The sequence below is a fragment of the Perognathus longimembris genome, chromosome 6 (genome assembly GCF_023159225.1).
Source record: "Perognathus longimembris pacificus isolate PPM17 chromosome 6, ASM2315922v1, whole genome shotgun sequence".
NCBI classification, from domain to species: domain Eukaryota; kingdom Metazoa; phylum Chordata; class Mammalia; order Rodentia; family Heteromyidae; genus Perognathus; species Perognathus longimembris.
The window spans coordinates 75,938,010-75,957,953 of NC_063166.1; the positions used below are offsets into that span (position 1 = coordinate 75,938,010).

Below are 19,944 nucleotides of genomic sequence, written 5' to 3' on the forward strand. Positions count from 1 at the left end.
CACTAGGCCATATTCCCAGCCTAGCAATCTTATGAACAATACTGAGGCTCAAAGACAGCCATTTCCCTGAGAAGTACAGTACTCAGTATGTATTAGCAAGTATATATCAGCTGGTCAGCTTGATATCTAGAAGAGGTCAAAGCTAGGATGTAAACCCCAAAGGCCTGACAATCAAACCCATGAACCATCCTTAAGGTACCTCCTCAACCCTTGCGATGAAATCTGCTTCCCACCTACATAAATGGATATCACCTGCCCAAATAATTAAACCAGACTGCTCAGGAATCAAATCTACGTCCCCCTCAGAGCTAATTCTAACTACCAGGATGAGTCTTGGCTGCCGGTTTCTTTGTATATCCCATATGGATTGCCCATAATCATCTCTTCTACATGTTAGCCAAAGTGACAGATGGCATCATTGTCCAGGATACTCTGAATATGCTTTCTGCTGTCCTCAACATCAATCAGGCTCAAACCTAGGTATGGGGGTGGCGCACATAGCTCTCTACATCTCAATGTCCTTGTCCTTCTCCCTTTCCAGAACACTTTCCCTGAGCTTGCCCATCTGCAGTGTCACCCACCTGCCCCATGACTGGCCAGCTGACTCCTAAATCCCCAGGGACATACTCTCCCCGAAGTCCTTCACCTTTCAAAGTTGCACTAAATAAAATCCCAAGATCATAGCACTAATTCACCCAACGCATTTTCACTCTTTTCAGAATTCAAGATGGAAAAGCAGGTGTGTCTGTCAGGTTTCAAGTTGCAACCCAGAACCGACAAGGCCTGGTGTCAGAACAGACACCCATTAAATCTTTGCTGAGAACAAGTATTTTATTCTCTCCTGGTAGGCTGCCTTTTGGAAACGTTTTGTTAAAAGTGGTCCTGGGAACTGAATTCAGGGTTTTGTGCTTGCCAGGCAAGTGCTCTTCCATTTAAGCCACACTCCCAGCCTGGGAATGTTTTTTTACAGTGCCTTAATTGTCTCTCATCTACAAAAGTCTTACCTGGTTAAAAAAAATACTCAGGACAGTTTCTGGATGAACTTAAAATTAAGTCCTGGCTCACTAGGCAGACTGTAAATTCTGAAAGAATAGGAGCATCCTGACTAAATGCTAGATAAACCTGTGACTCTCCAAAAACAACATGGTTGCTGCTCACATGTTCAGGAAGGTTAAGGAGTGCGGCACGGTGATGCACATCATAGGACTAGCACCCAAGATGTTCAAGGAGGATCTAGAGGCTCAGACCAGCATGTGTTACACAGAGACACACTGTCTCAAAAAGGAAAAAAAAAAGCTTAATATCTAGTTTAATCAAATACCTTTATAGTGCAAATATAATAAATTGACATGCATTTTACTTTTACATACTCATAACAAGATCATTACAGAAACATAGCAATGTTTTCCCAAGTGAGTCTTTGCTTTCATCAAACCTACAAAGCATATTGAAATGAATTTATCTAATAAAGCCATGGACTTTTATCAAGCAGCATCAATGCCACAGTATTAAAAAAGTAAAGAAATTCAAGATGTGGAAGTAGTAGCCTTATCAGCAACCCCTCTTTTGGGGAAGGACTACATACATAATCCTCACCCCAAAACTAAGATATGTGAGACCTCTGAAGAGCTTACACTAAAGAGTAAAAGACCTTCACAGAGGAAAATGTCATAGTAATGTATTTTTTTCTGCCTTTTAAGGAGAATGCAATAGAAATATATTAAAGATAGCCTCAAATATCCAACATTCTTATATCTTATACTTAAATCAAAGCTGTATTAACCTACAGGTCTTTATAAAGAACTCTCTTCACAGCACAGCTGTAATTCTCTTTAAAACACAAAAATGTTCCCTTTGTGCTATATCCTTCCAAGTAAACAAAATATACATTGAAATGAAAAGCTCAGATTTTGCATCAAGCATTATTCACTCTTGCCTTTTGATATAAATCTGCATATAATCAAATTTGCAAAGGCATTCACTTAATAGTTTAGTTGAAGCAAACTAAAAAGAGATACGAGTTTTCAGCAAAGGAGACCTTTATGAACTTCAGCAAAGTCCTTGGCATTGCAAAGTTTAGCTGAAGTCCCGACCAGTAAAAATCAGTGGAGCCACAAGGGACCAGACATAGAGGAAGAGGCACACCCAACTGGAAACCATCTTGACCCACACAGCTGGCCACGTGCTGGTCATCCTCTCGAAGTTGGCATCAGGGCTAAAAAAAAAAAAGGAGTTATGTGAAAAGCCTAGTGTTGACATCCTACAGCTCCCTGGCCAAGGCTGAGAATTTCCCCAGTCCCACTTGGTTGGCACTAATTTAGGAGAGTTTGGGTTGGGGCTTTAGAAACCATTATTTTTAGGTCTTGTAAGCAGAGTTATCCCCCTCTCAATGGCATTTTTCTTCTTGCCTGGCACAGAAGATCCAGAGTCCTTTGGGCAAGGTTGAGATCATGCAGCTACTCTAATTACTGGCAAAGACTAGAGTGAAATGGCCTTCCTGTAACGTTCCTTTCCAGGTACACTACTGTGACCAAAGTACTATGATATGGCCAGATCTAGCTAGGCACAGAAAAATACTTGGGAACAAAGATGGGGGAAGTCTACCTGAGGTTATGATGATTCTCTCAAAACACTCAAGTCTGGAAGAGCTACCAATAATCTGCACTGCAAAGCATCCTAACTGGGTGTGCAACAGTAGGAAAAAAAAGCTGAGAAAGTATTTCAAGCTGGCTGAGAAACATGGGCCTATAATCCCTACAATTTGGGAGACTGAGGCAGAAGGAGTATGAGTTCAAAAGGATGCCTGGATCATATGGTGAGACCTTACATAAACAGGAACAATGGATTCAGCTTCATTAAGGGGTCCTGCAGGGGTTCAGTTTCTCCTACCTGTACCAGTTGGTCATGGCCATCATGATATACAAGGAAGCAAAGCAGAGCATCAAGTGGAAAAAGGAGTAGTTGTACTGTACTCCCTCTTTCTCATTGTCCACAGCCCGCCGAGGCTGTCCATCTTCTTCATCACCAGCTCCATTGGCCGTATCACCAAGAATCACGCTGTCGCTCCCTGAGAGGGTCAGTTTGTTTACTTGGCTGTTGCTGGAAGAACGGAAGCTAGAAAATGACCCCAAAGAGGACAGATTAGCAAAGGACCTTTTGGATAAGAGTTTTCGCTGCCTCTGACCCAGTTATGTGTGGGATGCTCTTAACATCAAAGGCCTTCCAAAGATCCTGCTTAAAGTTCTGACCTGTTGCCGGTTATTACAAGACCGTCAGTGCTTACATCAGCTACTACTACTTGATGGCTCAATTCCCAAAGAATACTACGCCCTGTGGTGTCTGGTAGTGACTTGACAAATAGCTCTTTTACATGGAACGCACCACCCACTACCCTCTTCCCAGATCATGCCACTTCTCTGATTCATTGCCATGTCCTTGGGAAGCTTTCCCCAGCACTGTCCTGCTCCCTGGGTGAGAAGCCTCCTCCCACTTCCCCCAGCTCCCTGGGATCCTGTCTCAGCACTTGTCATTCCTGCCCAGCTTGCTATGAAGGAAGTCCTTCACAATAGCCATAATGTCACCTCTGCTAGTCTAGCACTGCTCACAACAAACAAGCCTGAGTTCAAGAACAACTGAATGAAAAAGACACATGAATAAGGGACTCCAAACTACAGGAACACAGAATGTTCTCATATTGATAAAAACACACCAATTTACCTGACCTTTTTTTGCTCGCTGGCTAGTGCTCTAACCAATGAAGACATGCCTCCCCCTCCCCAAACAGCAATTAAGAAAAAAAGAGGGTCTGGGAATATGGCCTAGTGGTAAAGTGCTTGCCTAGCATGCATGAAGCCCTGGGTTAGATTCCACAGCTCCACAATATATAGAAAAAGCCAGAAGAGGTGTTGTGGCTCAAGTGGTGGTGTGCTAGCCTTGAGCAAAAAGAAGCCAGAGACAGTAGTGCCCAGGCCCTGAGTTTAAGCTCGGAATGGAGAGAGAGAGAGAGAGAGAGAGAGAGAGAGAGAGAGAGAGAGAGAGAGAGAGAGAGAGAGAGAGAGAGAGAGAGAGAGGAAAGAGCACGTGCTAATATCACACTTAATGGTTTTGAAAGACTATAGTTTCTCCTCTAAGAACAGGAAACAAGACAAGAATCTCACAGTCAACTTTTCTTCCCAATACAGTGCTAAGAGTTCTAGCCACAGTGATTACATCAGAATTTTAAGCCTGTGTTGTGCTTTCTAGATACAGGCCTAAACTAACGAGCTATACTCCTGGTACGAAAATGTCTTAAAATTGATTGTGGTAAGGATTATATATCCTTGTGAATTTACTGAAAAAAAAATTACTAAACCATAGACACTTTAGAAGGATGAATTTTATGGCATGTGAATAAAAATTAAACACTAAATTAAAACAATAGGCCCAAAAGGGAAACACAGTCATAGGTAATTCAGACACAATAAATATACCTGTATTCTAATAAAATTTTATTTACAAAGAAAGACAGACAGTCCAAAGGCTATAGTCTTTTAATTCTTTCTTTCTTTATTTTTTGCCAGTCCTGAGTGCTGTACCTGAGCCTCTTTATGCGCAAGGCTAGCTAGCGTTCTACCACTTGAGGCACAGAACTTCTGGCTTTTTCTGAGCAGTTTATTGGAGACAGAGTCTCACGGACTTTCCTGCCCGGGCTGGCTTTGAACTATGATCCTCAGATCTCAACCTCCTGAGTAGCTAGGATTACAGGCGTAAATCACCCATTCCCAGCTTAGTGTTTCAATTCTTATTTTAAGCAATCCTAAAAAAAAAAAAAATTAAGAGAATCTATCTATCTATAAAAGGCTACCTAACTTATAATGACCAATCTATATTTTAGACATGTATATGCATTTACATTGTTCCTAATTTTTATGTATCAATGATATAAGTAAAATTACACTCATCTATACATTATATAGTATAATGCGTATATATATATATGTATAAAGTATAGTACTATATCTATATACTACTAACAAAGGGAAAAGCCTGAAATACTATATAGCAAAAGTACTATGTACTTCATGGGAAAAATAATTTTGCAGGGAATGATACCTTCATTTTCTATTTATTAAATATCTTTTCTAATTTTATCAACTTATATAAATGAATTTGTTCTTTGCCATCTCAAGTACTTCATATTAAAGTAATTCATGCTACTGTACAAAAAAGTATCAGTGAAGTACCTGAAAGAATGGGTACAAGTAAGTTATACCTGGGGTTTTGTTTAACTATGGAACTTTTGGGGGGGGCAGTACTGGGGTTTGAACACAAAGCCTTGTGATAGCCAGGCAGGCGCTTTATTACCAGAACAACGTTACCAACCCGGCTTCAGGTTTCTTTCCAATAGTTTATATCCTGGTCAACCTGGACTTTAATCCTTCTACATACACTTCTCTTTCTAGCTGGAATGACAGGAGCACCCCCACCACAATCAGCTTTACTGACTGAGATGGGGGAGGGGCAGATGTCTCATTAACTTTTGGCCTCCTCTAACTTCAAACCAATTCTCCCAATCTCCACCTCTTGAGTACCTGGGATTTCAGAGTACCTCCAGCCCTAAAATTGCTAGTGCACCGTTATTAGTAACTTTTATGAGAAGTGCACAAAGCACTGTTTTCACTTACCTAGAATACACGAGACAGAAGAAGAGGACTAACAGCCCCCCAACCCCATTTGCATCAATGGAGTGGCTATCTGTTGATGGGGGAGCAACGGTGGGGGCAGCAGTGGTTGCATTTACAGACTTCAGGGTCGGAGCAGCTATGTTTGTAATGATGCTCAGCAGGGCCGGGTTGCAGGAACGATCTAAAAACAAAAGCTTTCTACTATTATTTTCTTGCCAACAAAGAATCTGAGGATAGTCTATACCATTCAGTCATAATGTGAAACATGAGAATTCTACATAAGAGAACTGAAAACTCAGCAATCAGGAATGAGTTTATGATGCAACTGGCAATTTAGTTCTAGAAAAAGAAAAAAATCGTATTTGTCCAATTTCACCTGTGTCCATCACAACTTCACTGGTTATATACTTTAACAGGCAAATCGTTTTGTAGTGTTGTGCCCAAGTTTTGCACACAACAGTTACTCCTAGTTTTAACATATTTTATTTATTTATTTTTTTTTTGGCCAGTCCTGGGCCTTGGACTCAGGGCCTGAGCACTGTCCCTGGCTTCTTCCCGCTCAAGGCTAGCACTCTGCCACCTGAGCCACAGCACCCCTTCTGGCCGTTTTCCATATATGTGGTGCTGGGGAATCGAACCCAGGGCTTCATGTATATAAGGCAGGTGCTCTTGCCACTAGGCCATATTCCCAACCCCTAACATATTTTATTTTTTAAAATTTTTAATTGTTATTATGATAATGGTGATGTACAGGGGATTACAGTTACATAAATCAGGTAAAAAGTACATTTTTCTTTGGATGATGTCACCCCCTCCCTTGCTATCTCCCAGTTTTCCCCTCCCATTCCCACCCATAAGTTGTATAGTTCATTTTCACAGTGTTCAGTGACAGTTTAAACGTATTTTATATAATAAAAATTAATTATCGTTTGGGTGGAGGGGCTCCTGCAAAACCTGTTTCAACTTTAAAAGGAGTTCACAGGATATCCTACTGAGAAATGAACCTCTAGGCTGGGCAACTGTGGGTCATGACTGTAATCCTAGCTACTCAGGAGGCTGACATCTGAGGATTGTGGTTCAAAGTCCAGCTAGAACAGGAAATTCCACAAGACTCTTATCACTAAGTAACCATAAAAAAGCCAGAAGTAGAGCTGTGGCTTAAGTGGAAGAACACTAGCCTTGAGCACAAAAGCCCAGGCCCTGAGTTCAAGCCCAGACCAATGCCAGGGAAAAAAAGAAAAAAGAAAAAATATCCTCTATACATCATCCTTATTATAATAACAATAATTTTTTTTTTTTTTTTGGCCAGTCCTGGGCCTTGGACTCAGGGCCTGAGCACTGTCCCTGGCTTCCTTTTTGCTCAAGGCTAGCACTCTGCCACTTGAGCCACAGCGCCACTTCTGGCCGTTTTCTGTATATGTGGTGCTGGGGAATCGAACCCAGGGCCTCATGTATACAAGGCAAGCTCTCTCGCCACTAGGCCATATCCCCAGCCCCAACAATAAAATTTTTAAACAAAATAAAGTATGTTAAAAGAAAAATGTTCTCCTGCTGTTCCTGCTAGCGCTTCAGCCCAAAAGTAAACTTAAGCCAATTATAACAAAGGATCAAAATAAGGATGCCCAGCCTAAAGCTTGTATCTAGTAGGAATAGTCCAGGTAACATAAGTCTGAGACGGGGCTGGGAATATGGCCTAGTGGCAAAAGTGCTTGCCTCATATACATGAAGGCCTAGGTTCGATTCCTCAGCACCACACATATAGAAAATGGCCAGAAGTGGCGCTGTGGCTCAAGTGTCAGAGTGCTAGCCTTGAGCAAAAGGAAGCCAGAGGCAGTGCTCAGGCCCTGAGTTCAAGGCCCAGGACTGGCAAAAAAAAAAAAAAAAAAAAGTCTCGAGACTACTGAAAGGATTGCAGACTACTGAAAGGGTTATGGATAGAAGTAGGGAATAAAATGTAAGAGAACATGTGAAAACCTATGGTGAACCACTGGTACACTGATGTGTTTGACATTATCTCCAGAAATGTTAAACTAGACTTAGCTCTAGTTTTTCTTTTTGTTTTTTGGCCAGTCCTAGCCTTGGACTCAGGGCCTGAGCAATGTCCCTAGCCTCTTTTTGCTCAAGGTTAGCACTCTGCCACTTGAGCCACAGCGCCACTTCTGGCCTTTTCTATATATGTGGTGCTGGGGAATCGAACCCAGGGCTTCATGTATACGACGAGGCAAGCACTCTTGCCACTAGGCCATATTCCCAGCCCTAGCTCAAGTTTTTGTACCCACCAAAGAAATACTTTCCTGCTTTCCTCACTGAGTTATTGACAGTCCCTTACCAGGTTCATTGGTCATGGCTGACCACGTGAGGTAGATAGTGTAGAGAGTGATGATAGAAGACTGAAGAAGGCCAGAACGTGGTTGGTGTTCCTGTGGAATTAAAAGGAAAATTAAACCATATGTATTGTTCTAAAAGCCTATGTACTTTTTGGGACTCACTGAACCATTAAGTAACTTGAGACCTTTCTGATTCTCCACATTGAAAGATGGTAAGTAACTAGTCCTTCAGTAAGAGTTAGCTTACAAAAGAATTAACAAAATATTTACTGCTGGTTCTCAAAGCATATTGTAATCCTTAAAGTTCTCTATCACAATGGCTTTGGTTTTCTAACCTCTTTGTGTAACAGGAATAATCTACACTCAACTCCATCACTAAAAGGCTAGATGAGATGACTGATCAATTCCTTGAGACTTGAGTTTTCTGAGCCAGAATCTCACTACACTTCCCAGGCTGGCCTTAAAGGGATTCTCACACTTCAGTCTTGTAAGTTCCTTGGACTCACTTTCAAGCTAGTTTCTTTTCAAAGGAAAAGTGATGTGTGGATATTATTTTTCTATCTAACACTCACTGAATTTTTTATTATATTGTATTTTGGGGGTGACAGGGCAGTGAGGGAGGAATCCGGGGTATCAAATTCAGGGATATATGTATGTTAGACATGCATGACACCACTGAGGTACACTCCAAACCTGTAATGAGATCTGAGGATCACAGTTCAAAGCCTGTCCAGGTTGGAAAGTCCGTGAGACTCTCATCTCCAATTAACCACCAGAAAACAAGAAGTAGAGCTGTGGCTCAAAAGTAGAAGAATGCTAGCCTTGAGCAGAGAGCTCAAGGACAGTGCCTAGGTCCTTAGTTCAAGTCCCATTTAAAAAAAAAAATCGGAAAGGGGGGGTGGCTGAGAATGTGGCTTAGTGGTAGAATGCTTGCCTAGAATACATGAAGCCTTGGGTTCGATTCCTCAGTATCACATAAACAGAAAAGACCCGAAGTGGTGCTATGGCTCAAGTGGTAGAATGCTAGCCTTGAGCTTTTAAGAAAGCTCAGGGATAATGCCCAGGCCCTGAGTTCAGGCCCCAGGACTGGCAGAAAAAAAATAAACAAAAAACAGAGTATGCATTTTGTTAATATTAAAATCAATTATTCTTTCTAGTTTAATTGCCCTAAAAATTATTAGCTAACAACTCCTGAAAATCATTCCCAGGACTTAAATACTTTTAAAAGAACTAAAATTTCTCAAGCCATCAAGATTATTAATAACACAGAAAAAAAACAGTAAATTCTTACTAGATTTAATAATTATGAAGGGGCTGGGAATATGGCCTAGTGGCAAGAGTGCTTGCCTCCTATACGTGAAGCCCTGGGTTTGATTCTCCAGCACCACATATATAGAAAATGGCCAGAAGTGGTGCTATTGCTCAAGTGGCAAAGTGCTAGCCTTGAACAAAAAAAAGAAGCCAGGGACAGTGCTCATGCCCTGAGTCTAAGCTCCAGGACTGCCCCCCCCCAACAATAATAATGAAAATGTTATAACATAGAAAAATGAATTTAGGTGGGGAAAACTCAAATATAAATTCACTAAGTTACATAGATTCTAAGGTTAGCATTAACTAAAAACCTTTCACATAAGGAACAAACAGAAAACAACCATACCTGAACTGTTGGGAGAATGGATATAATGGAAACCACAACGCAAAGAATCAAGTTAATACTGATGAACCATTTGTTTTCTGTGCAGCCATCTGGCTTGGTGTAGAAGTTGTAGAGCAGCCCAACAAAGATGATTGCCAGGATATAAAATAAGCTTGTAACTGAGAGTAAAGCTAGAAAAAGAGAGACCAATTAGAGTGACCACAATTCTACTAAGTTCTACAATGAAGTCCAATTGTCTTCTATACTACACAAAAGGTACTCTTAACAGCAACTAATAATTTGTAGCAAGATTCAAAAGTCCCAAGATTCAAGTTTCATACTGTGTTAAACTGACTCAATGTTAAATCCCAAAACTCACCAAGAAAATGAGTTCACTATCTAGATTACCCAACTTGATTTTGTGGGTTGGATGACCAATCTTCAAATCATTAAGGACTTCTCAGTTGTGTGATTCTGATTGTTTGGGGGACAGGGTTTTGACAGGTAGGTCAGGCTGGCTTGGAACTCACTATGTAACAGAGGTTTATGGCTTAAACTGATCCTCCAGCCTCCAAAGTGTTGGAATTTACAAACATGCATCACATCTGGCCCAAAATGGTTTTTTAAATCTTAAATTTAAATGAAAAGATTTAGTGTGTGTGTGTGTGTGTGTGTGTGTGTGTGTGTGTGTGTGTGTGTGTTGAAACTTGAACTCAGGGCCTGGGTACTGTCCCTGTGTTCTTTTGCTCAAGGCTAGCACTCTGCCATTTTGAGTCACAGCTTCACTTCTGGTTTTTGAGGAGTTTTTTGGAGTCAAGAGTCTCAAGGGGGCTTTTCTGCCCAGGCTGGCTTTGAACCTTGATCCTCAGATCTCAGCCTCCTGAACAGCTAGGATTACAGGTGTAGGCCACCAGCACCCAGCCAGATTAATATCTTAACAGTGAGAAATCATTATTTGATAGCTGGATTATTGGAGAAAATGTTTTGGTTTTGGGTGGGAACTGAACTAAGGACCTGTGCGTGCTAAGCATACATATGCTCCACCACTGAGCTACATGATGGGCCCTAGAAATTTTGTTTGCCAAGTTCTTCACACAGAGCATCTGTTATTTGTAACAGAGGCAGAAATGAGGGATCTCAATATTTATTCATTTGCCAGGCTGGCACGAACTCATTACGTAGTCTAGACTGGCCTCAAGCTTGAGGTCCTCCTTCCTCAGCCTCCTATCAGTCTGGCTTGCAGCTGGTTTTGTTTTATGAGTATTTGGTTTGACAACTCAGGGCCTCCTGCTTGCTACCAGAACCACAGTCCTAGCCCTTTCAACCATTCTTTTTCAAATGGCTGGGTCAGATCACTGTTCCTAATAAGTAGAGGGTTGAAGGGTTCCCTTCCCATCATCAAATAGGCTAACTTAAAAATAAGTTTCTTTTATTTGGTAATACTGAGGTTTTGAACTCATACCTGCTAGGCAGGTACTCTACCATTGAGACATACTTCCAACCTCAGCCTAGTTTTTTGTTGTTGTTGCTCCTTTTTTTTTTTGGCCAGTCCTGGGCCTTGGACTCAGGGCCTGAGCACTGTCCCTGGCTTCTTCCTGCTCAAGGCTAGCACTCTGCCACTTGAGCCACAGCGCCGCTTCTGGCCGTTTTCTGTATATGTGGTGCTGGGGAATCGAACCTAGGGCCTCGTGTATCCGAGGCAGGCACTCTTGCCACTAGGCTATATCCCCAGCCCAGTCCTGGGCCTTGGACTCAGGGCCTGAGCACCATCCCCGGCTTCTTCCCGCTCAAGGCTAGCACTCTGCCACCTGAGCCACGCGAGCGCCCCTTCCGGCCGTTTTCCATATATGTGGTGCTGGGGAATGGAACCGAGAGCTTCATGTGTAGGAGGCAAGCACTCTTGCCACTAGGCCATGTTCCCAGCCCCTGTTGTTGCTTTTTTGGTGTTTTGTTTTGTGCATACCCCAGGGCTTGAACTCAGGGCCTGGTTACTGTCTGCATTGTTTTGCTCAAGGCTAGCTTTCTATCACTTGAGCCACATGTCCATTTTCGGCTTTCTGGTGTATCATACTTTCCTACCTAGGCTGGCTTAAAACTCTGATCCTCAGATACCAGCCTCATACGCAGCTAGGATTACAGGCATTATGAGCTACGGCACCCAGCTCCCAACCTAGAATTTTTTTTTTGTGTGTGTGCCAGTTCTGGGGCTGAAACTCAGGGCCTGGGTGCTGTTCTTGAGCTTTTATGCTCAAGGCTAGCAGTCTACCACTTTAGCCACAGCTCAACTTCTGGCGCTTTTTTTGGTGTGGTTAATTGGAGATAAGAGACTCAAGGACTTCCTGCCCTAGGCTGGCTTTGAACCATGATCCTCAAATCTCAGCCTCCTGAGAATCTAGGACTACAGACATGAGCCATTTGGGCCTGGTCTAAACTAGAAACTTTTAAGTACCCTTTTACCAACGGAAAACTTTTACAAGAGGTATTGGGTCATACTTTGTTTAAAACAAAGGCTTGTCACTCCCATGGGCCAGAAATATATAGGTAGCCATCTAGCTGAGTTTCCTATCCATGGCAACAGGTTATCAAAACCACTAAGTGAGCTACTATTAATAGGCCACCACCTATAGCTCATTGAAACATAAATACACATTACAAATACAAAAATAAATGAATTGGAAGAACCCAATGACTTAAAGTATATGTGCATGATGAGCAAAAAAAGCTCAGGGACAGCACTCAGGTCCTGATTGTTTCAAGCCCTAGGACTGGCCAAAAAAAAAAAAGTCAATGTGCTTCCAGCAATGTAAATAATTCATAACGGAGATAACAGCTTTTTTAAAAGGTAGCCCCAGCTGTGCAGGCTGGCACACATCTGCTATCCCAGCTATTTGGGGAGCATTAAAGCATTAATGGTGTGCCATCATTCCCAGGAATACAAGTAGAAGAAAATCCTGTCAGCCTGGACATAAAGTGAGATTCTACTTCAAACAAGCAGCATAAAAAGGGACTGGAGATGTGGCTTCAGTGGTAGAGTGCCTGCTTAGCAAGCTCAAGGTCCTGAGCTTAAATCCTAGTGCTACCAAAAAAGAAAAAATTAATCAACCAATAAATATAGCAAAAAAGGACTAGAGGTGTGGCTCAAGGGGGAGAGCACCTGACTAGCAAGTGAAAGGTCCTAAGTTCAAACCCCAGCACGGCCAAAGGGGTAAGGGGAGAGTGCAGATCTGTATTAGTTCATATATTTGAATCAGTGGAGATTTTGTTGTTAACTCTAATGAATGGCACTCAAATGTGAATTTAGATACTTACCAGCGTACCACACCCTTGGATTTCCTTCTTCCATACGATTTACCCATGATTCATTCCAAGAATGCGCCATGTCTACCAAGAGCACCAGCTGGATGAGGATGAAGAAAGCAGCCCCCGTCATGCCAACATGAAACCAGACTACAAACCAAGAACACAGAGTTACTCTTAGCCATAGGAATAACACTTCAGAATATTACTAGTCAAGTAAGTGGGAAGCCATAAAGCCATCCTGTCTCTAGCAGTACAACAGGGAATTATTCCAAGTATTCTCTGAGAAGTGTTCTTTGGGGTTTCAGACCTCTCTAAGGGAAGCCTAGGGTCTGACATTCCAAATGGGCCTGTAAGTCTTTTCCTTCACTTGCGAATGTGGGGAGGAGAGGGAAGAAAATAAAGAAAATCTCAGATGTCACTTGATTCCAGTTAAAGAAGTAAATTAAAACAGGAATAATGAACCACATGCAGGTGTGGTTTGAATGGTCCTCAAAATGTAACAATCCTCCTATTTTCAAACTTTCTGATTAAGTTGGTTTTGCTAAGTGTGAAGATAAATTATTAGAATCCTAGCAGATGCATGTATGATTTCGGAAAAAAAAGCTAAGGAATGAGTTTAATGCCTCTTGCTTTAATCAACCAAAGTATTAGAATGAAGTTATATATGTAGTAAAAGGCAAGATTTATACAATAGGAAGAAAAACCAGAGTATTGAGGTCATATATTTAGATACCAACTCATTTAATGGTCAGTTCTACAAAATCATTAATGAAATACAGCTCTAAGCCCAACACCTACAGAGTTTATACACCCTATAAATGACGCCTCCAGAGTGAGCCATACCTGAGGTGAAAGGGCCGCCTGGAATGTAGAAAGATCCAACCATGATACCAACAATGGCAGCAATTTTGAAAAACCAAAACCTATTAAAATATAAAAATGCACTTGTAAAATGCTAATTTTCATCCTACACAAAGAAAAACAGCTGAATGCAAAAATGAAGTCAACAGCTTTTCCATCCTGTGTAGACTTACTTCATTTGACATGAAGTTACTACAGCCAACATTTCAGACACTGTATGATACTCACATAAAAAATAGGTCATTCACATTCATGAGAAAAACAGGTAAACTATCTCCCTACTTTTAGGACTTCAAGGTAAGGATTTTTCTAGAATTATGAAGAGTTCCAACAGTATTATCTACATAGTCATTTACTTATAAGGCATGTGAGAAAAATCCATTTATAACGTAGGACATAAATATCTTGCTTACAACCATATAGCTCATTACAGGCCTAAAGCCAGGACCCAATATCACTTTCATTCCATACCGTGATCTGTAATAATAGCCTTGAACAACTAAACAGAAAGTATCAGGCTTTAGAACTGGCTGAACTGAGCTTCAATCTTCTTTGGCTGAGAGATCTTAGGCAATGTATGAAGTGTTTCTGAAATTCAGTTACTTCATCTATAAAATTGGGATGAGGATTAAAACTTTACAAAACTCTGGGTGTGTGTGTGTGAGTGAGTGTGTGTGTACACACGATGCCTAGTACAGTGTATGATCTGTTCAAAAGGTGCTCAATAAAAATCTAATAAGACCCAGAGATATTTAAAACAAAACAATGCAACAAGGTGATCCTCCAGTCTATCTTCTCTGAATGACAGGACTCTGAATGAAAATAACAGCAAACTAAGTTTAATTTCACATGTACAATAGTTCAGAACTACATCTGGACCACTGACATATATATTCTACTTCTTCCATACAAATGGCAACATGACCTGCTGAAAGACAGGAAGAGTCATGTCATAATAAGAGGAGTTAATCGTCAATCTTACATACCCGTTGTGTATTGCTGCTCTGGGATCTTTGCTTGTTTTTACTTTTAACATGAGCAAAAAGAAGGCAAAGAAAAAGATGGCAAGGGCAAAGTAGATCCGATACACAGCTTTATAGCCAACCAGCACATTACAATCTGATTTTGTATCCATCACTTTGAATTGGAATTCTCCATCACAGAATCCAGGAATCTGGAGGGGAGGGAATAATTTCAATGGAAAATACACTAAGATAAAATCAGAGGTTTCACTTCACTATAAGAGTCTGGATTTATAATACCAACCAATTTTAGGAACCACAGGTAGGAATTTTCTCTCTGACCTCCAACTAACAATCTCATTACCAAATAGTATGAATAATTTAGTCAAGAATTAAAAATGGAATGAGTGTGGGTGCATACTTGTTATCTCCGCACTTGGCAAACTGAGGAAGGATGATTTTGAGTTCCAGCTAGGGCTATATAGTAAGTTTAAGACCAGCTTGGGCAATTTAGGAAAATACTGTCTACAATAAAATAAATAAGGGGATGAAAATGTGGCTCTGTGGTAGAATACACATAGCATGAGTGAGGCCCTGGGTTTAAACCACAGTAGCAGCAGTAGAAAGTGCTTTCTCAAGCATTTATGCTAGTGAGGTTATCTCAATTTTCTCCTGAGATTTTCTAGCTATAACAAACTCGTTCCAAAGGTGAAGGGCCAGTCTAGACGAGAGCTTAAACCTACAAGCAAAGAAAATGTCAGTCACTTTCAATGTCTGTTTTCTCTGGGTTGTTACACTGGAGGCTAAAGCTGCGCATTCTAACTACTTTTATTTCTGGAGAAGAGCTAATCCCTGGTATTTTAAGTCTTAGCCACATAAAAAATAATTCAAGCCACTTGGGTGGTAGAGGCAAGAAAATAATGAGCCTGAACAACATAAAAGACCCCTCTTAAAAAAAAACAAAACTCTAAAAAAGACAACAACCCAACCAAGTGCTGGTGTTTCATGCATGTAATCCTAGCTACTCAGGAGGATGAGATCTGAGAAGTTGAAGCTAGCTGGGGCAGAAAAGTCCGTGAGACTTTTATCTCCAATAAACCACTCAAAAAAAGCCAGAAGTGGTGCTGTGGCTCAAGTGGCAGAGTGCTAGCCTTGAGCGAAAGAAGCTCAGGAACAGTACCCAGGCCCTGAGTTCAAGACCCAGGACCAGCAAGAAAGAAAAGGAAACAAAACAAAAACAAAAAAAAAAAGAAAAGAAAAAAAGAAAGAAAGCCCTAATAACAATAGTGCTCCAATATTATAATGCTCTTGATTAATTGTAACAGTAAGACTAATTATAACCATAATATTGCAAAATATGTAAGTAATAAAAAATAACCAATGTACTTACCCTCTTCAGCTCAGTTCCTATCTTTTCTGTCTGCATGATAAAACATACGAGAGTGCCCAGAAAGAGAATAGCAGCATAGATTATCCGAGTCAGAGTGGAATTCTTACTGGTGGGACAGCAACCACAGAGCAAGCACGATGCACCACTACAGAGGCATGGAATCTGTCATAAAAATACCAGGGGTCATTTGAAATCTCCTTCATTGCAAAGACACTACAGAGAATGTGAGGCAAACCAAGCCTTGACAGTTTTAACTGGAATGATGTGGTTTAAAGGCAAGGGTTCTCTGAATGTGGTAGTGTACATTTATAATCCTAGCACTGAGGAAGTTGAAGCAGGCCCATGAATTCAACACCAGTGGGCTACCTATCTACACTCTGTCTCAACTGACAAACTTAGAAAAGCACAGGTTCTGGAATCAATATTATTTCTGCCACTTTAAAATAGAAACAACCCAAAAGACCAGGAATTGGTAAGTAAAGATAAGACAATGGGGCATATCCATACCGCGCATTATTCAGGCAGTAAAGGAATGAAGTACTGATGAAATGGAAAAGCTTCCCCAATTAGAAAAGCTTCTCTATAATTAATAAGACAAATCTATTTCGTGATTATTTATGTTTCTATGGAGAAGTCCCTAACAGCTGGAAAAGCTTGAGTTAAGGCAGTTAATGTTAGTGTAAAAAAAAAAAAAAAAGAACAAAGTAGAGAGTTGGTAGGAAACTTCTGTAGAGAAAACCTTATCTACTATGTAACCCTTGCAGTGATCAATAGCTGGGAGCTACACAAATGCAGGACATCGCCTTCACAATGATCAATGGTTTGTAGGTGTACAAGCTGCTTAAAGGCAGGATATGAACATACTTCTTCACTAAGATAAGGCTAACCGCAAATTTTACCTTCTGTAAATGTGCTTGCTTGCAAATTCACATGTGAACAACTTGTGGTATTTTCCTTTATAAACTCCCTGTAACTTGGGATCGGGGCTGTTCACTCCCAAGTTGAGTTAGACCCGGTCAGTTTGAATAAACTCCAGCCTTGTATAACATCTTTGTTTTTCGGTGGTCTTTGGGGGTGGGGGGGGGCAGTCCATAATACTGATATATGGTACAATGTGTATGAACTTAAAAACACCATAGGAAATGAAGGAAGCCAAACATAAAAACATTACTATTGTTCCATTTACTTTAAGTATCCAGAATGGTTAAACCCAAAAACATAAAGACAACTAGGGGCTGGGGGGGAGGGGGGAAATACTGTCTGTCTGCTTAGTGGGTGTGAGAGTTTTTTCCCTGCAGTGATGAAAATATAGTAGGGGCATGAAATACAGCCTGAGTAGTGTCATAGAAAGAACCTTGGGAATTGGTTTTTGAAGGACTGACTCCCACCCTGTTTTCCCAGGTGCATACAGATACCAGGTAAGCCACCAAAGATAAGTGCAGACTGTCTAACACAGGCAGGGCAATCTGACCTGAGCCTGGCTGTAAACATTTCATTGCGGGCCTAGTCTATAAGGCTCTCTGAGGCCAAGCTGTGAGGCCAGGAAAGGGTTAAGAGGTTTAAACACTAAAAACTGTATCCTGTGAAGGTCAAACCGTCTAGGCAAGGCAGATGTAGAGTTATTTGAACATTAAAAAAGCTTGAGGGGCTGGGGATATGGCCTAGTGGCAAAAGTGCTTGCCTCCTATACATGAGGCCCTGGGTTCAATTCCCCAGCACCACATATACAGAAAACGGCCAGAAATGGCGCTGTGGCTCAAGTGGCAGAGTGCTAGCCTTGAGCAAAAAGAAGTGAGGGACAGTGCTCAGGCCGAGTCCAAGCCCCAGGACTGCCCCCCTCCCCCCCCCAAAAAAGCTTGAGACCGTGGATAAGGGGATACTTACCCTATTCTTTGCCCGCACCTGCAGTCACTCACCCCCCCCCCCCATTACTAAACTCAAGTAACCCCTGTCTTCTGGTCTCCTTGACTCAGACCCTGTATTGACTCCGACCCCGACCCCGCCCCCGCCCCTCTCCAAGCTTGCAGGAAGGCTGTGTCTTTTGCTGTTTTATCTCAGTAAACAGTCCGAGGCCTGTTTCCTTCCTTTCATCTCCATTTTCCTAACATGTTTACAATACGAAAAGTCATGAGGAAATGCAGACAGAGCCCTACAAGCCAAGGACCAAGGTCGACAACTATCAGCAGGCCGGGCACTGTTGTATTCCATTTCCCGGAGAGACAGCACTCAATCGGGCTAGTCTCTTTAATAACCCTACGATGACTACACCATCACGAGGTGTAGCCCCGGACTCAAAAGCAACAGGATTTTTAAAGGCAAAACCCACACGCAGGTGGCCGAAAACGATTCTGCAATCTGCAATCAGCAAGCAAGCACGGAAGCAGGATATCGCGGTTAAACCTGGCACGAACTTGGTGCCATTTTAGCTAGTTTTTATGGAGCATGAACATTTCAGCGTTAGAAAACTACAAGGGAACATTCGCAAGGGACTGGATGCTTATCTTGGGACGCTTGGTTGCGAGCTTCCCCTTTCCAAAATTTGAGAGAGGGTCTCAAAACCCTAAGTTCTGATTCTGAGTAATAAGCCACCTTCCATCAGAGCAGAAGCGGGCCTTTAGTAAACATGCAGATTTCTGCAACGTCCTCGGCAGCTTGGGCAAATCGCGAGCAAGGAATGCGATTTTCAAGACTCCCCAAATAAAATGACGCCACCCTAAAGAAGGGCTTCAAAAGGAACCAGAGAGCCCCCGCCCAAGGCGCGCTCAATTTCACAAACGTCCTCCCGGCCAGCCTGAACCCCAAGTCCCGAAGGCGGGGGCGGGGCGACCGGAATTGTAAACAATGGCGTCGGGCCTCCCACATTCCTCCACTGGAGCCCGCCGGCGATAGCCCAAGGCCAGGCCGCGGGCTCCGGATCGCGGACGTGGCAGGCTGGACCACAGCCGCCCCCGGAAAGCTTCCCACCTCGGGCCCACACTCACCTCCCTGCGGGCCCCAGAGGCCTAGTCGCCTCCGTAGACACCCCCACCCCGCCCAGCACACCCCGGGCCCACTCGCCTCCCCGCGGGCCTCAGAGGCCGAGGCCCGTGCGAAGGCGGACTTCAGAGCTCCCCCATCGCAGTTCACCCTCCAAATCGTCCCAGCAGGACACAAGACTTCCCAACTCACCCAGCTGGCGAGAGAGAAGACGCCCAGCACGGCCCCCATGGTGCTGGTGGTGATGGAAGCGGCCGAGGCCGAGGCTCCTACGGGATGGTGACTACCAGCTGAGGCGTCGCCTCAGAAACTCCGCGGTTGCCCAGGCCGGAAATAAGGCCCGCCCTTCGCACGACACGTCATTCCCGTCACGGCGTGGCCCCGCCCACCGCCCTGCCGAAGCACATGCTCCCCCGAGGGCACCAGTCATTGGTTAAGGATGAGGGCGGGGCTAAACACGGGGTGGGGCTAAACCGTAGGGAAGGCGGGGCTAAATGCAACTGGAGTTGCCACAGCTGCCAAAGTACCGTTTCTTCCCCAGGGTTGGTTTGAAAGTCTCTGAGAACACGGTATGGCAGGGCAGCAAGGCGAATTGCACGGTGACTACCCGGCCAACTGAAGTTATCTGCAGACATAACAGCTTAATCTCGGCTGTATAGGCTGCTGTGTATGGAGAGATGGGAGAGCCAAAATTCCTTGGGAGTTACTTTAACTTTTTGGTTTTTTGCTTGGTCATGGGGCTTGAACTCAGGGCCTGGACACAGTCCCTGACCTCTTTTGCTCAAGGCTAGCGATCTACCACTTTGAGCCACAACTCCACTTCCAGTTT

General features: G+C 42.7%; 1 protein-coding gene across 1 annotated transcript; it reads right to left on the bottom strand.

Annotated features, from left to right (window-relative positions):
* Positions 1-1,303: 1,303 nt before the first annotated feature.
* Serinc3 (serine incorporator 3) lies at positions 1,304-19,463 on the bottom strand. Its single transcript, XM_048349474.1, has 10 exons — positions 19,308-19,463; positions 16,140-16,301; positions 14,774-14,961; positions 13,770-13,849; positions 12,936-13,073; positions 9,648-9,817; positions 7,993-8,083; positions 5,664-5,844; positions 2,890-3,114; positions 1,304-2,215 (listed from the first exon to the last, which is right to left on the bottom strand). The coding sequence occupies exons 1-10, from the start codon at positions 19,344-19,346 to the stop codon at positions 2,077-2,079; spliced, it is 1,413 nt and encodes a 470-aa protein (XP_048205431.1). The 5' UTR covers positions 19,347-19,463; the 3' UTR covers positions 1,304-2,076.
* Between the last annotated feature and the right edge of the window lie 481 nt (positions 19,464-19,944).

Bases quoted from the DNA above. Each gene is read 5' to 3' on its own strand.
- Serinc3 (XM_048349474.1), bottom strand. From the start codon at position 19,346: ATGGGGGCCGTGCTGGGCGTCTTCTCTCTCGCCAGCTGG. The intron at 16,302-19,307 runs GTGAGTTGGGAA...TTTTTATGACAG, and splicing joins TCTTCTCTCTCGCCAGCTGG to ATTCCATGCCTCTGTAGTGG. The intron at 9,818-12,935 runs GTAAGTATCTAA...CTCTTTTTCTAG, and splicing joins TCCAAGGGTGTGGTACGCTG to CTTTACTCTCAGTTACAAGC.